The sequence below is a fragment of the Pelodiscus sinensis genome, unplaced genomic scaffold, assembly GCF_049634645.1.
Source record: "Pelodiscus sinensis isolate JC-2024 unplaced genomic scaffold, ASM4963464v1 ctg180, whole genome shotgun sequence".
Classification (NCBI taxonomy): domain Eukaryota; kingdom Metazoa; phylum Chordata; order Testudines; family Trionychidae; genus Pelodiscus; species Pelodiscus sinensis.
The window spans coordinates 139,628-157,235 of NW_027465897.1; the positions used below are offsets into that span (position 1 = coordinate 139,628).

Genomic DNA, 17,608 nt, shown 5'->3' on the forward strand with positions numbered 1-17,608 from the left:
AGCCCGCCCCAGCCCCGAGCTCTGCGGGGACAATACGCTCTGTCCCGTTCTCCGGGTGCCAGGTGTGACCGCCCCACGGCCAGAACCCCCCGCCAGCCCGCCCCAGCCCCGAGCTCTGCAGGGACAATACGCTCTGTCCCGTTCTCTGGGTGCCAGGTGTGACCGCCCCACGGCCAGAACCCCCCGCCAGCCCGCCCCAGCCCCGAGCTCTGCGGGGACAATACGCTCTGTCCCGTTCTCCGGGTGCCAGGTGTGACCGCCCCACGGCCAGAACCCCCCGCCAGCCCGCCCCAGCCCCGAGCGCTGCGGGGACAATACGCTCTGTCCCGTTCTCCGGGAGCCAGGTGTGACCGCCTGTGAGGGGTTCAGGGTGCAATCACCCCCTCTCAGCCCGAGAGGGGGGGGGGTCTGCGGACCCTCTTGTTCTCTCTTGGTCCCTCGTTGTACCCTGGGTTCCTGCTATGGGGCCTGAGTTCTTGGGTGCGATCACCCCCTCCCAGATGGAAGGGGGGCCAGCGAACCCTAAAATAGTTACCCGTCCCTGCGGGGTGGGGCCGAAGCCCCTAGTCTGGGTTTTCCCCCTCGCGGGGTTCCGACTTGTACTTTGCTATCGCTATGGTCGTTGGGAGCGGGGTGCTCCTCTAGGGGAGGGAGGGGGACCCGGTCCCACCTCTCTCCGGGTCCCAGCCCGGGGCCCTGTGTGACGGCGCGTTGGGGGTCCCCCGTCTCCTGCACCCCGAAATGGCACAAACAGACTGCACCAGCCGGTGGAATAGAGGAAGTTTATTGCCTCTCCAGGATACAGCACAGCACAGATGGAATCTGGTCACAGAGCTGGGCTAGGATGCCTCAGTGCCCCCCTTGAGATGGGGGAGACTGGGCCCCTAAACTCCAGCCCCTTCTCCTAGGCTCTCCTCCATGCTCTCCCACAGTAACCAACTAAATTCCCTTCAAGCCCTGCCCCCCAGCCAGGGCCGCATTCCACCTTCCTTTGTTCCTCTCCATGGGGGGTGTCTGGCCACTGGTTCAACAAGTTTGGCCTTACCTCTGCCTAGCGAGGTTTTCCCTGCTGGGTCTTGCTCCAGACAGCAGGGGTCACCACAGCCCAGCAAGTACCCCCACTACGTCACACCCTGACTGTCGGGGCTTGCTAGTGCCCCGGCGCGGTGGACGGGGGGTCACTCCCTCTGTAACCCGTCCACCCATGGACGCCAGAAGTGTCCTGCCCCGGGCTCCTTCCTCCCTCCTGGCGGCGCCGCCTCAACCCCCAGAACTTACCGCGGCTCGGTCGCTCGGCTCCGGGGTCGTCCGGGTGAAGTCGCCGGGGAGGGCTCCCTTGGCCGGGTCCGCTCTCGGCTTGGCCGTTCCCTCCGGGTCTGGCGCGGTGGGGTCCGGCCCTCGTCGGAGGAGGAACTGGCCGCCCACCGGTGGCGCTCGGGGTCCGTCCTCGGGGTAATGCCGGGGGGCTCGGGGCTGGCCGCCGGTTCCCGGTGGGGGGTGGCTCCAGCCGGCCTCCCCCCGGGGCAGTGACGGCCCGTCACTCCGCCCCACGGCCAGAACCCCCCGCCAGCTCGGAAAGGCAAAGGGTGTCGACGCCCGGCCTGCTCCCCGCAGCACACGGGCTGTGTCCCCAGGGCTTGTGGCGCTCGGGTGCCAGTCACTCTTGCAGCGCCCTGCCTCCGCCCTGCCCGCTGGGAAGGTTTGTCACAGCTGGGTTCTCTGGAGCCCGGGAAAGGCGCACGGGGTGAGATCCTGCAGCCCTCGTGTCTCTCCCTGTCTCCGTCCTCAGCTGGCTCCCGACACCTTGCCCCGCTGCTCTGCCCAAGGCAGGGCCGGGCACAGAGCTCACAGACCGGCTGGGGCGGCAGTGTTGGGCCCCGTGAGGGGTCTGGGACGGGGGTAGGGATTCAGCCACAGTCGGCACTGCCCGGAACACGCGCATCCCTTGGGTTTGCAGCCTAGGGAAACAGATAAGAGTCCGGCTGCTCTGCTGTGCGGGGTCTTCTGGTCATCACGAGCCCCTTCCATGCCCACCAGGGCTGGCGAAGGATCAGTGCAATAAGTATTATAGACACAGCCCCAGCCGGGGCTGAGCAGTATAACAGTTAGCCTCCCATTTCACTCCTGTGACCCAGAACACCCCCGTATTCACACCCCTGCACTCACCCTCCCCCGTATTCACACCCCTGCACTCACCCCCCCGTATTCACACCCCTGCACTCACCCCCCATATTCACACCCCTGCACTCACCCTCCCCCCGTATTCACACCCCTGCACTCACCCTCCCCCCCGTATTCACACCCCTGCACTCACCCTCCCCCCGTATTCACACTCCTGCACTCACCCTCCCCCCCGTACTCACACCCCTGCACACACACCCGTATTCACACCCCTGCACTCACCCTCCCCCCGTATTCACACCCCTGCACTCACCCCCCCCCGTATTCACACCCCTGCACTCACCCTTCCCCCGTATTCACACCCTGGGAACCATCTGTGTGTGCAATTTACCTTCAGGTACCATGTGAAAACCAGTAACGCGCTGCCCCATCAGCGGCGGAGCAACGTGCGCAGCCCCGGTCCATGTCCGGTTATACTCTCCCCCCCTCCCCCCCGCTTCTCTCCACACCTGTCCCAAACCCGGCACGGCCCGTTTTCCAGCAGGCCTGGCCTCACGCAGGAGCGAGTGTTTCCCGCCCTCTCCGCAGGCCTGACCAGGGCCTGCCAGGCAGCCGAGGGGGTGGCTGGGAAGGGAACAATCTGCATTTCGGTAAACTGAGGCGAGGGAAGGAATCTACGGCGCTGCCTCCCCCAGGACCGACCCGCTGAGTGCTCGGGCAGCCTGGGCCGTGCTCAGCGAGGACAGCGTCCCCCTTCCTCCCCACCCCCGGCCTCTGCTTGAACCAAAGCCAAAGCTGGGGGGGGGGCTGTCTGCTCTGTGACCCGGGTCCCCTGCGCGGCGAGGGGCCATTCCCACTGACTCCCCCACACGGTGTGATGTGGTGTCAGCACCTGGCCGGTCGCTTGGGCTGTGACTGACCCCTACTGGCCTCTGCCTGTGAGCACGGCCCAGCGGGGGGCTGCCTAAGTCCCGTAGACAAAGACCCGACCGGCCAGAGGAGTGGGGGCAGCGAGGGACCTCGGGGAGTGAGTGTTCGGGGGAGGGGCAGTCTGGGGCTGGAATCACGGAGGAACCAGGCTAGGGAGGGGCTGGAATCGAGGGGCCCAGGGACCCATCTCAAGGGGGCTGAGGCGTCCTGGCCCTGGCTCCTGTAGCCACGTCCCACCTGGGCTGTACCCTGGAGCAGCAATAACCCCCCCCCCCCCCGTTCTACCGGCCGGCAGAGTCTGTTCTCGCTGCTACGGGGGTGCAGGGTCAGAGGGGAACCCGACACGTCAGCGAAAACCACGCCAAGGCAGGGACCCCCCAGCCTCATCTGCATGGCAGACAGGCCAGCCCGCCCGCCTGGAGACTGGCACTGCCCCAGCAGGAGCTCGCTGCAGCCTGGGCAGTGAACGCAGGTCGCACGGCCCGTTGGGGAACCCGCTGGGCCCGGCCCCCTCCAGATCAGTGGGTCTGGGCCTTGCAGCAACAGCCCCTCTGCCCGTCTCCAGCCCTGGCACAGCGCCTGCAAACGCGCCCCCAGGGCCCCACGCAGCAAGGCCAGGGACCACCGTCTAGCCCAGGTGGGCAATTCGCTTAGAAGGGGGCGTGGCCTCGGGTGAGAGGGGCGGGGCCTTTAAATAGCAGGCATTGAAGGCGCTCCCATTAGCAGGGCGGGAGCCAGACCTGCTGTTAAAGGGCTCCCGGCCTCGCTGCTGGCGGGCGCGTTGTCTGGCAGCCACGGGGAAGGCGAGAGCCCTTTAAATAGAAGCAGTTGTCTCCAAGGCAACACGTTAGGGGCGGGGCTCGGAACTGCTGCATGGCCAATCAAAGAGCTAGGAGCTGGATGCAGCCCAGCCCTGGTCCAGCCTGACCCAAACCTCAGACCACGCCCCCGAACCACATTGACCCATAAACAGCCCAGCGCCCCAACTCCCGCCCTGGCTCGGGGGCGTTCCGGTGCCCGGGTCTGAAGCCTGCGTCAGGCGCGTGGCAAGCCGGACACGAGGAGTCGTTCTTTCCGCCGCGCTGCTCAGGCCTCCGCTGGAGCCTTGTCCGGTTCCGGGCGCCGCATTGCCGGAAAGATGGGGAGAAATCGGAGGGTCCAGAGAAAACGAGGCCGACGAAAGGTCGAGAACGTGAGCTCTGGGGGGAGGCTGGAGGAACTGGGCTGGTTTAGTCTGGAAAGGGGAAGACGGGGGGGACCGACAGCGGCTTTCAAGTCTCTACAAGGGTGTCACGCGGAGGAGGCGGGAAAATCGTTCCCCTTGGCCTCTGAGGGCAGGAGGAGAAGCAGCAAGGGGCTGAAACTGCAGCCGGGGAGGTTTAGGTTGGACATTAGGAAAAAGTTCCTGCCTGGCAGGGGGTCAAACACTGGAATAAACTGCCCAGGGGGTTGTGGAATCCCCGTCTCTGGAGCGACTGAGGAGCAGGTTGGACAGACACCGGCCTGGGCTGGTCTAGCCGGTGCTGGGCCCTGCCGTGAGGGCCGGGACTGGACTCGCTGACTCTCCAGGGCCCTGCCGGTCCCCGTGCGCTGGGATTCTATGATCAGTCCCGTTGGGCTTCATGTGCCCCGGTGGGTCGTTCCGGGGGCTCTGCCGCTCTCCAACGCTCGGGACCCCGTTACCTGAACCCCCAGGAACCCCAACCGAGCGCCCCACGTGGGGAGAGCTCACCCCGCCCCCCCCCCCGCCTGCCCCCTGTGAGCAGGCCTGGCCGGGCAGCCCCGACCTTTGCAGTCAGACGTCAGGTTTCATGCTGGACCTGGAGTGGTTGGCCATGGGGCCGGCTGGGCACAAACAGCCACTTCCACTGCGCAGCCGGCTGCTTCTCGCTCCTTGGGTCCCGGCAGCGCCCCACATCCTGGGGGTTTGCCCACCAGCAGACTGGCTGTGGGGTGACACTGGGGGAGGGGCGCTGAACCCGGGGGCACAAGGGAGGCAGCGTAAAGGGCTGGTGAACCAGCCTGCTGAGTCCAAGGGCACGAGGGGCCCAGCGTGGGCGGGACTGCAAGTGTCTGTGTGCGCCTGACTCTGGGGTGGGAAGAACCCGGCCCTGGGGGGGCAAAGCCCCGGGGGAGGGCTCCGTGGGGACATGGCAGGGGGGAGGGCACAGCCCCGGGGGAGGGCTCCGTGGGGACGTGGCGGGGGGAGGGCACAGCCCCGGGGGAGAGCTCCGTGGGGACGCGGCAGCGGGGAGGGCACAGCCCCGGGGGAGGGCTCCGTGGGGACGCGGCAGCGGGGAGGGCACAGCCCGGGGGAGAGCTCCGTGGGGACGTGGCGGGGGGAGGGCACAGCCCCGGGGGAGAGCTCCGTGGGGACGCGGCAGCGGGGAGGGCACAGCCCCGGGGGAGGGCTCCGTGGGGACGCGGCAGCGGGGAGGGCACAGCCCCGGGGGAGGGCTCCGTGGGGACGCGGCAGCGGGGAGGGCACAGCCCGGGGGAGAGCTCCGTGGGGACGTGGCGGGGGGAGGGCACAGCCCCGGGGGAGAGCTCCGTGGGGACGCGGCAGCGGGGAGGGCACAGCCCCGGGGGAGGGCTCCGTGGGGACGCGGCAGCGGGGAGGGCACAGCCCCGGGGGAGGGCTCCGTGGGGACGCGGCAGCGGGGAGGGCACAGCCCCGGGGGAGAGCTCCGTGGGGACGTGGCGGGGGGAGGGCACAGCCCCGGGGGAGGGCTCCGTGGGGACGCGGCAGCGGGGAGGGCACAGCCATGGGGGAGAGCTCCGTGGGGACGCGGCAGCGGGGAGGGCACAGCCATGGGGGAGAGCTCCGTGGGGACGCGGCAGCGGGGAGGGCACAGCCATGGGGGAGAGCTCCGTGGGGACGTGGCAGCGGGGAGGGCACAGCCCCAGGGAAGGGCACAGCCCCGGGGGAGAGCTCCCTGGGGACGTGGCAGCGGGGAGGGCACAGCCCCGGGGGAGGGCTCCGTGGGGACGTGGCAGCGGGGAGGGCACAGCCCCGGGGGAGAGCTCCGTGGGGACGTGGCAGCGGGGAGGGCACAGCCCCGGGGGAGGGCTCCGTGGGGACGCGGCAGCGGGGAGGGCACAGCCCCGGGGGAGGGCTCCGTGGGGACGTGGCAGCGGGGAGGGCACAGCCCCGGGGGAGGGCTCCGTGGGGACGCGGCAGCGGGGAGGGCACAGCCCCGGGGGAGGGCTCCGTGGGGACGTGGCGGGGGGAGGGCACAGCCCCGGGGGAGAGCTCCGTGGGGACGTGGCAGCGGGGAGGGCACAGCCCCGGGGGAGGGCTCCGTGGGGACGCGGCAGCGGGGAGGGCACAGCCCCGGGGGAGGGCTCCGTGGGGACGTGGCGGGGGGAGGGCACAGCCCCGGGGGAGGGCTCCGTGGGGACGCGGCAGCGGGGAGGGCACAGCCATGGGGGAGGGCTCCCTGGGGACGTGGCAGCGGGGAGGGCACAGCCCCGGGGGAGGGCTCCGTGGGGACGTGGCAGCGGGGAGGGCACAGCCCCGGGGGAGAGCTCCGTGGGGACGTGGCAGCGGGGAGGGCACAGCCCCGGGGGAGGGCTCCGTGGGGACGCGGCAGCGGGGAGGGCACAGCCCCGGGGGAGGGCTCCGTGGGGACGTGGCAGCGGGGAGGGCACAGCCCCGGGGGAGGGCTCCGTGGGGACGCGGCAGCGGGGAGGGCACAGCCCCGGGGGAGGGCTCCGTGGGGACGCGGCAGCGGGGAGGGCACAGCCCCGGGGGAGGGCTCCGTGGGGACGCGGCGGGGGGAGGGCACAGCCCCGGGGGAGAGCTCCGTGGGGACGTGGCAGCGGGGAGGGCACAGCCCCGGGGGAGGGCTCCGTGGGGACGCGGCAGCGGGGAGGGCACAGCCCCGGGGGAGGGCTCCGTGGGGACGTGGCGGGGGGAGGGCACAGCCCCGGGGGAGGGCTCCGTGGGGACGCGGCAGCGGGGAGGGCACAGCCCCGGGGCAGAGCTCCGTGGGGACGCGGCAGCGGGGAGGGCACAGCCATGGGGGAGAGCTCCGTGGGGACGCGGCAGCGGGGAGGGCACAGCCCCAGGGAAGGGCACAGCCCCGGGGGAGAGCTCCGTGGGGACGTGGCAGCGGGGAGGGCACGGCCACGGGGGAGAGCTCCGTGGGGACGTGGCAGCGGGGAGGGCACAGCCCCAGGGGAGGGCACAGCCCCGGGGGAGAGCTCTGTGGGGACGCGGCAGCGGGGAGGGCACAGCCCCAGGGAAGGGCACAGCCCCGGGGGAGAGCTCCGTGGGGACGTGGCAGCGGGGAGGGCACGGCCACGGGGGAGAGCTCTGTGGGGACGTGGCAGCGCTACTGCCCGGGCCGCTCCGGGGGGGGGGGGTAGTTCAGCCGGGCGTGCGCCCTGCAACTCCTCCTCCTCCACAGATCGGCCCCAAACACGGCCAGGGCCCCCGGCCGCTGCCCCTGCGAGCTGGGCTGGGACCAGGCCGTGGCTCACCCAGCGTCTCCACGTGGAGCGGCGCCCGGTGAGACTCCTGGCCCATCCCTGCAGGCGGAGGGGTGGGCGGCTCAGGGCGCTGACAGGGCCGGGGGGCTGGGCGCACCTCCCCCCCACATGCCTGGCCCGGGCACGGCCCCTTGCGGCCAGGTGGGGCGCGAAGCAGCCAACAGCACCGTGACCGAGCGCCTGCTGGGAGCACGTCCCACCCGCGTGGCTTGACACGGCGACGCGCCCCACGCGGGGCCACGGCCTAGGACGGATGGGGAGCAGCCTCAGCCTGTGCTTCTCCTGCTTCCCTGGCCCAGGCATCCCACAGTCCCCTGACTCCGCCCTCCCCCCCCCCCCGGCCTGGGCATCCCACAGTCCCCTGCTCCCCCACCCCAGGGCAACCCCCCTCCCCCGGCCTGGGCATCCCACGGTCCCCTGCTCCCCCGCCCCAGGTACCCCCCCTCCCGGCCTGGGCATCCCACGGTCCCCTGCTCCCCTGCCCCAGGGCACCCCCCCTCCCGGCCTGGGCATCCCACGGTCCCCTGCTCCCCCGCCCCAGGTACCCCCCCCTCCCGGCCTGGGCATCCCACGGTCCCCTGCTCCCCTGCCCCAGGGCACCCCTCCCCCCGGCCTGGGCATCACAAGGTTCCCCCCAGTTTGGGTACCAGTCTCCTCCCCTCTCCCTGGGTCTGGGCATCGCAGGCTCCCCCGTCACCTCCCTCACCCCCCCGCTGGCCTGGGCGTTGTGGGCCCCCTCCTGGCGGGCGCCGGGACAGAGGGAGCCAGGGCACGGGCGTGTCTCAGCGTTTAATGGGGACGGCTCTACCCCGCGGACCGGCGCTGCCTCGGTTTCCCCGTCGCTCCGCCGCTCAGCCTGGGGGCCAGCCCATCTGGCGCCCGCCCAGCACGTGCAGGTGCAGGTGGTAGACGGACTGAGCCCCGTGCTGCCCGTCATTGATCACTGCAAGGCAGAGAACAGGGTGAGTGCGCCAGGTGGGGCCAACGGGCGGGGCAGCCCCTCCCCCAGAGCAGGAACACCCGGGCAGTGGGGGGCAAGGGCTGGTCCATGTGGGTGCCCGCAGGGAGCGCCACGGGGAGACGCCCCAGGGCAGCGAGGCAGGGAAGGGCTGGGGGGCTCCAGTGGCCCCACACGTCTGGGACCAGAGCTGGCAGCCTGGCCCGGGACCCCCGCGACTCACCCACTCGGTAGCCGTCCGCCAGCCCCTCCGCCTTCGCCGTCTGGCTGGCCACCACCAGCAGGTGCCCCAGCAGCTGGGACGGAGCAGAGGGGCAGGGTCAGGGAGAAACGGGGGGCAGGGCAGGAAAACCCAATACAGCAGGCCCGGACCTCGGCCAGGGGAGCGATGGCACCGCGCCCCCATGCACCCTCCGCACGCCCTGGGACCCGCAGCACCCCGCCCCCACGCACCCCCCGCACGCCCTGGGACCCGCAGCACCCCGCCCCCACGCACCTCCCGCACGCCCTGGGACCCGCAGCACCCCGCCCCCACGCACCCCCCGCACGCCCTGGGACCCGCAGCACCCCGCCCCCACGCACCCCCCGCACGCCCTGGGACCCGCAGCACCCCGCCCCCACGCACCCCCCGCACGCCCTGGGACCCGCAGCACCCCGCCCCCACGCACCCCCCGCACGCCCTGGGACCCGCAGCACCCCGCCCCCACGCACCTCCCGCACGCCCTGGGACCCGCAGCACCCCGCCCCCACGCACCCCCCGCACGCCCTGGGACCCGCAGCACCCCGCCCCCACGCACCCTCCGCACGCCCTGGGACCCGCAGCACCCCGCCCCCACGCACCCCCCGCACGCCCTGGGACCCGCAGCACCCCGCCCCCACGCACCCCCCGCACGCCCTGGGACCCGCAGCACCCCGCCCCCACGCACCCCCCGCACGCCCTGGGACCCGCAGCACCCCGCCCCCACGCACCCCCCACACGCCCTGGGACCCGCAGCACCCCGCCCCCCCGCACGCCCTGGGACCCGCAGCACCCCGCCCCCACGCACCCCCCGCACGCCCTGGGACCCGCAGCACCCCGCCCCCACGCACCCCCCGCACGCCCTGGGACCCGCAGCACCCCGCCCCCACGCACCCCCCGCACGCCCTGGGACCCGCAGCACCCCGCCCCCACGCACCCCCCGCACGCCCTGGGACCCGCAGCACCCCGCCCCCACGCACCTCCCGCACGCCCTGGGACCCGCAGCACCCCGCCCCCACGCACCTCCCGCACGCCCTGGGACCCGCAGCACCCCGCCCCCACGCACCTCCCGCACGCCCTGGGACCCGCAGCACCCCGCCCCCACGCACCCCCGCACGCCCTGGGACCCGCAGCACCCCGCCCCCACGCACCCCCCGCACGCCCTGGGACCCGCAGCACCCCGCCCCCACGCACGCCCTGGGACCCGCAGCACCCCGCCCCCACGCACCCCCCGCACGCCCTGGGACCCGCAGCACCCGCCCCCACGCACCCCCCGCACGCCCTGGGACCCGCAGCACCCCGCCCCCACGCACCCTCCGCACGCCCTGGGACCCGCAGCACCCCGCCCCCACGCACCCCCCGCACGCCCTGGGACCCGCAGCACCCCGCCCCCACGCACCCCCCGCACGCCCTGGGACCCGCAGCACCCGCCCCCACGCACCTCCCGCACGCCCTGGGACCCGCAGCACCCCGCCCCCACACACCCCCCGCACGCCCTGGGACCCGCAGCACCCCGCCCCCACGCACCTCCCGCACGCCCTGGGACCCGCAGCACCCCGCCCCCACGCACCCCCCGCACGCCCTGGGACCCGCAGCACCCCGCCCCCACGCACCCCCCGCACGCCCTGGGACCCGCAGCACCCCACCCCCCCTCTCTGGAACCTCTCCACCAGAGAGACCAGTGGCTCCCAGGTGACCTGGAGCCCCTCTGCCTGGGGGGCCACCCCTCCACCGAGGGGTCCCCAGTGCTGGACTGCCAGGTGGGGGCAGCGGGGGAGGGCGTCCTGCCAAGGTGAGACCCAGCCTGTCCCAGAGCCCTTCCCGTGGCCGGCCCCTGCTCCCCAGGGCCCTGCTCCGCTCACCTCCGTGTCCCCCACTGCCACTCGGCTCAGCCGGGGGATGGGGCGCTTGGGGATCACCAGGAAGTGCACCGGGGCCTGCGGGGCCACGTCCCGGAAGGCGAGGCACTGTGGGGAGAGACCACAACACTGCCGCCGGGGCGCCCCTGGCCCCGCTCCGCCTGGCGGGGCCCACGTGGTCCCCGGCCCCTCCCCCGCCAAGCCTCCCCCCAGGGTCCCCGGGCCCTCCCCCGCCAAGCCTCCCCCCAGGGTCCTCGGCCCCTCCCCCGCCAAGCCTCCCCCCAGGGTCCCCGGGCCCTCCCCCGCCAAGCCTCCCCCCGAGGGTCCCCGGGCCCTCCCCCGCCAAGCCTCCCCCCGAGGGTCCCCGGCCCCTCCCCCGCCAAGCCTCCCCCCGAGGGTCCCCGGCCCCTCCCCCGCCAAGCCTCCCCCCCAGGGTCCCCGGCCCCTCCCCCGCCAAGCCTCCCCCCAGGGTCCCCAGCCCCTCCCCCACTCTGCCCTCCCCCTGGTGGGTCACTGACACGTTCCTAGTACAGCCATTGCCTCCCCCTCCCCAGTGTCACGTCACCAGCTCGGGGGCAGGGGGCACATGGGTGAGCTGGGGGGGGGGGGACACACGTTCTGGGGAACACACACAGGGGAAGCTGGAGGAGGGCTGCACACACACACACACACACACACACACACACAGACAGGGGAGCTGGGGGAGGGCTGCACACACACACACACACACACAGGGGAGCTGGGGGAGGGATGCACACACACACACACACACACACACACACAGGGGAGCTGGGGGAGGGCTGCACACACACACAGAGACGGGAGCTGGGGGAGGGCTGCACACACACACACACACACACACACACACACAGGGGAGCTGGGGGAGGGATGTACACACACACACACACACACACAGGGGAGCTGGGGGAGGGATGCACACACACACAGGGGAGCTGGGGGAGGGATGCGCACACACACACAGGGGAGCTGGGGGAGGGATACGCACACACACACAGGGGAGCTGGGGGAGGGATGCGCACACACACACAGGGGAGCTGGGGGAGGGATGCGCACACACACACAGGGGAGCTGGGGGAGGGATGCGCACACACACACAGGGGAGCTGGGGGAGGGATGCGCACACACACACAGGGGAGCTGGGGGAGGGATGCGCACACACACACACAGGGGAGCTGCGGGGGGGGATGCACACACACACAGGGGAGCTGCGGGGGGGATGCACACACACACAGGGGAGCTGCGGGGGGGATGCACACACACACAGGGGAGCTGCGGGGGGGGATGCACACACACACACACAGGGGAGCTGGGGGAGGGATGCACACACACACAGGGGAGCTGGGGGAGGGATGCACACACACACACACAGGGGAGCTGGGGGAGGGATGCGCACACACACACAGGGGAGCTGGGGGAGGGATACACACACACACACAGGGGAGCTGCGGGGGGGGATGCACACACACACAGGGGAGCTGCGGGGGGGATGCACACACACACAGGGGAGCTGCGGGGGGGATGCACACACACACAGGGGAGCTGCGGGGGGGATGCACACACACACAGGGGAGCTGCGGGGGGGGATGCACACACACACACACACAGGGGAGCTGGGGGAGGGATGCACACACACACAGGGGAGCTGGGGGAGGGATGCACACACACACAGGGGAGCTGGGGGAGGGATGCGCACACACACACAGGGGAGCTGGGGGAGGGATGCGCACACACACACAGGGGAGCTGGGGGAGGGATGCGCACACACACACAGGGGAGCTGGGGGAGGGATGCGCACACACACACAGGGGAGCTGGGGGAGGGATGCGCACACACACACAGGGGAGCTGGGGGAGGGATGCGCACACACACACAGGGGAGCTGGGGGAGGGATGCGCACACACACACAGGGGAGCTGGGGGAGGGATACGCACACACACACAGGGGAGCTGGGGGAGGGATACGCACACACACACAGGGGAGCTGGGGGAGGGATGCGCACACACACAGGGGAGCTGGGGGAGGGATGCGCACACACACACAGGGTTGCTGGGGGAGGGATGCGCACACACACACAGGGGAGCTGCGGGGGGGGATGCGCACACACACACAGGGGAGCTGCGGGGGGGGATGCGCACACACACACACAGGGGAGCTGCGGGGGGGGATGCGCACACACACACAGGGGAGCTGCGGGGGGGGAGGGATGCGCACACACACACAGGGGAGCTGGGGGAGGGATACACACACACACAGGGGAGCTGGGGGAGGGATGCGCACACACACACAGGGGAGCTGGGGGAGGGATGCGCACACACACACACACAGGGGAGCTGGGGGAGGGATGTGCACACACACACAGGGGAAGCTGGGGGAGGGATGCACACACACACACACACACACACACACAGACAGGGGAGCTGGGGGAGGGCTGCACACACACACACACACAGACAGGGGAGCTGGGGGAGGGCTGCACACACACACACACACACACACACACACAGACAGGGGAGCTGGGGGAGGGCTGCACACACACACACACACAGACAGGGGAGCTGGGGGAGGGCTGCACACACACACACACACACACAGGGGAGCTGGGGGAGGGATGCGCACACACACACAGGGGAGCTGGGGGAGGGCTGCACACACACACACACACACACACACACACAGGGGAGCTGGGGGAGGGATGCGCACACACACACAGGGGAGCTGGGGGAGGGATGCGCACACACACACAGGGGAGCTGGGGGAGGGATGCACACACACACAGGGGAGCTGGGGGAGGGATACGCACACACACACAGGGGAGCTGGGGGAGGGATGCACACACACACAGGGGAGCTGGGGGAGGGATACACACACACACACAGGGGAGCTGGGGGAGGGATACACACACACACACAGGGGAGCTGGGGGAGGGATGCACACACACACAGGGGAGCTGGGGGAGGGATACACACACACACACAGGGGAGCTGGGGGAGGGATACACACACACACACAGGGGAGCTGGGGGAGGGATGCGCACACACACAGGGGAGCTGGGGGAGGGATGCGCACACACACAGGGGAGCTGGGGGAGGGATGCGCACACACACACAGGGGAGCTGGGGGAGGGATACACACACACACAGGGGAGCTGGGGGAGGGATGCACACACACACAGGGGAGCTGGGGGAGGGATACACACACACACACAGGGGAGCTGGGGGAGGGATGCACACACACACAGGGGAGCTGGGGGAGGGATACACACACACACACAGGGGAGCTGGGGGAGGGATACACACACACACAGGGGAGCTGGGGGAGGGATGCACACACACACAGGGGAGCTGGGGGAGGGATACACACACACACACAGGGGAGCTGGGGGAGGGATACACACACACACACAGGGGAGCTGGGGGAGGGATGCGCACACACACAGGGGAGCTGGGGGAGGGATGCGCACACACACACAGGGGAGCTGGGGGAGGGATGCGCACACACACACAGGGGAGCTGGGGGAGGGATGCGCACACACACACAGGGGAGCTGGGGGAGGGATGCGCACACACACACAGGGGAGCTGGGGGAGGGATGCGCACACACACACAGGGGAGCTGGGGGAGGGATGCGCACACACACAGGGGAGCTGGGGGAGGGATGCGCACACACACACAGGGGAGCTGCGGGGGGGGATGCGCACACACACACAGGGGAGCTGGGGGAGGGATACACACACACACACAGGGGAGCTGGGGGAGGGATACACACACACACAGGGGAGCTGGGGGAGGGATGCACACACACACAGGGGAGCTGGGGGAGGGATACACACACACACACAGGGGAGCTGGGGGAGGGATACACACACACACACAGGGGAGCTGGGGGAGGGATGCGCACACACACAGGGGAGCTGGGGGAGGGATGCGCACACACACACAGGGGAGCTGGGGGAGGGATGCGCACACACACACAGGGGAGCTGGGGGAGGGATGCGCACACACACACAGGGGAGCTGGGGGAGGGATGCGCACACACACACAGGGGAGCTGGGGGAGGGATGCGCACACACACACAGGGGAGCTGGGGGAGGGATGCGCACACACACACAGGGGAGCTGGGGGAGGGATGCGCACACACACACAGGGGAGCTGCGGGGGGGGATGCGCACACACACACAGGGGAGCTGGGGGAGGGATGCGCACACACACACAGGGGAACTGGGGGAGGGATGCGCACACACACACAGGGGAGCTGGGGGAGGGATACACGCACACACACACAGGGGAGCTGGGGGAGGGATACACGCACACACACACAGGGGAGCTGGGGGAGGGGGGACACACGGGAGCAGGTGAGGCAGCAATTGAGGATTTGGGGATTGCATTCGCTTTGCTACTGTCCTATAGTAACCCCAGGTTAGTGCCTCAGTTTCCCTGGACACTGCACCAGGCCCTAGCTGGGGGCCGGTGCCCTGCCCGCCTGAGCCCAGGAGGGGTGTGGCCAGGGCAGGGGGGACACAAGGCAGAGCAGGGCTTGGGGGCTGGGTAGGGAGCCAGGCTTGGCTGCCTTGGGGTGCAGGGAGGCCCCAGGCTGGGCTGCTCCCGGTCCCTGCGCTGGGTCTCTGGGACCCAAGAACCCTGGTGCGCCCTGCCGGCCGGGAGCCCCACTGGGGTGGGGGGCGGGGGGGGCCAGTGGCTCCCTGTCCCTGGTGACACCCCGTGTCTCTGGGCACCCACCTCTGAGCCACCGTCCCGCCCCCCCCCCCCCCCCCCCAGCCGGGTCCCTGCGCCCAGCCAGGGGCCAAGGTGACAGAGGACTCTGCAGCGGCTCAAATCCGCCGAGGGAGACCCGGGCCTGCCCCTGCCACCCCCGGGGACCCGCCTTCCCGGGAGGGGAGCCGGGCCCCGTCCCCCGCTGCACGGGCCGACCAGGGCAGGTAGCTCCCAGGCCCCGCAGGCCCCCTCAGCCCCACGGGGGGCGGGGCACGACTCCAGCATGGAGCGAGCTGGGGGAGCAGCCCTGGGCTGGGGGAGAAGGGAGCTGGCAGGGCCCGGGGCGGCCCCTCCCCACAGCCCCAGCGGGCTCAGGGCCAGGGGATCGCGTCCGGCAGGCCCATGAGGGGAGACAGGGCTCCGGGAGGGGGGGGGGATCCCAGCGGGGCCGCAGGAGCAGTGGGGGCGCTGGGGCTGCAGGAGCAGTGGGGCTGCAGGGGCAGTGGGGCGCTGGGGCCGCAGGAGCAGTGGGGTGCTGGGGCTGCAGGGGCGGGGACAGTGGGGCTGGCAGGAGCAGTGGGGCGCTGGGGCAGTGGGGCTGCAGGAGTAGTGGGGCGCTGGGGCTGCAGGGGCAGTGGGGCGCTGGGGCTGCAGGGAGCAGTGGGGCGCTGGGGCTGCAGGGGCGGGGGCAGTGGGGCTGCAGGGGCAGTGGGCGCTGGGGCTGCAGGGGCGGGAGCATTGGGGCTGCAGGAGCAGTGGGGCGCTGGGGCAGTGGGGCTGCAGGGGCGGGAGCATTGGGGCTGCAGGAGCAGTGGGGGCGCTGGGGCAGTGGGGCTGCAGGAGCAGTGGGGCGCTGGGGCAGTGGGGCTGCAGGAGCAGTGGGGCGCTGGGGCTGCAGGGGCGGGAGCATTGGGGCTGCAGGAGCAGTGGGGCAGTGGGGCTGCAGGGGCGGGAGCATTGGGGCTGCAGGAGCAGTGGGGCGTCTGGGGGCAGTGGGGCTGCAGGAGCAGTGGGGCGCTGGGGCAGTGGGGCTGCAGGAGCAGTGGGGCGCTGGGGCAGTGGGGCTGCAGGAGCAGTGGGGCGCTGGGGGCAGTGGGGCTGCAGGAGCAGTGGGGCGCTGGGGCTGCAGGGGCGGGAGCATTGGGGCTGCAGGAGCAGTGGGGGCAGTGGGGGCTGCAGGGGCGGGAGCATTGGGGCTGCAGGAGCAGTGGGGCGCTGGGGCAGTGGGGCTGCAGGAGCAGTGGGGCGCTGGGGCAGTGGGGCTGCAGGAGCAATGGGGCGCTGGGGCAGTGGGGCTGCAGGAGCAATGGGGCGCTGGGACAGTGGGGCTGCAGGGGCAGTGGGGCGCTGGGACAGTGGGGCTGCAGGAGCAGTGGGGCGCTGGGGCAGTGGGGCTGCAGAGCAGTGGGGCGCTGGGCAGTGGGGCGCTGGGCTGCAGGACATGCGGGTCCCCAGGGAAGCCCCCGGCCGGGCCTGCCCCCCTGGTGCGGCGGGGGGGGGGGGGGGGGCACCTTGTCGTCTTCGTAGAGCAGCTCGGCGGGACGCTGCGGTCGATGATCCTGCTGAAGACGGTGGGGGCCGGGCCGGGGTCCCCGTCCTGCCCCCCGCGGGCCGCGCAGCGTCTCTGGGGGAGGCAAGCAGCTCAGCCCGACGCGGGCACCGCGAGCGCCCATCGCCCCGCCCCGGGGCCGCCCCAGCGCGCCCCCCCGGTATGACCCCCCCCGGACCGCGCCCCACGGAGCCGGGGGGGGGGGGCTGAGCTCTGCCCAGAGTCGCTCCCTGGCCGGGGCCGCCCCGCTCCCGCCCCCCGGGGGGGGTCCCGCTCTCACCCCGCCCCCGGCCCGGGTACCTGCCCCCAGCGGGCCCCCAGCGCCCAGCCCGGGCCCCGCGCAGCACCGCCGCCGCCATGCTGCTCCCGCCGCCTCTGGCCGCCGCGGGCGGGGGCCGCTCCCCCATTGGCTGCCGCCCCGCCCCCCACGGGTCTGGGCCCGCCCCCCTCGCGTCTGGCCTTCGTGCCTCAGTTTCCCTGCCCGTGCCAGTGACCCCCCCCCCGCGGGAGGGCAGGCGGGGCGCGCACGTGCCCGGAACACGGGCGGGGGGCACAGTGCACGGGGCGTGTGGGGCGGGGGGACAGTGCACGGGGCGTGTGCGCGGGGGGGGGCACAGTGCCACGGGCGGGGGGGGTGCGCGTGCACAAAGCGCAGGGGCTCACGCAGCGACACGCACTGTGGGGCCAGCGCTGGCATCGCTATGAGGTGGGGGCGGGGCTGCTCTG

General features: G+C 72.1%; 1 protein-coding gene across 1 annotated transcript; it reads right to left on the reverse strand.

Moving 5' to 3' along the window:
* Nucleotides 1-8,321: 8,321 nt before the first annotated feature.
* On the reverse strand, nt 8,322-17,256 carry LOC142824337 (adenosine 5'-monophosphoramidase HINT2-like). The gene is given in 6 exon segments (XM_075916218.1): nt 8,322-8,488; nt 8,727-8,799; nt 10,604-10,708; nt 16,845-16,873; nt 16,876-16,955; nt 17,183-17,256. Coding segments are annotated over 6 exon segments (438 nt in total). The 5' UTR covers nt 17,242-17,256; the 3' UTR covers nt 8,322-8,396.
* Nucleotides 17,257-17,608: the final 352 nt, after the last annotated feature.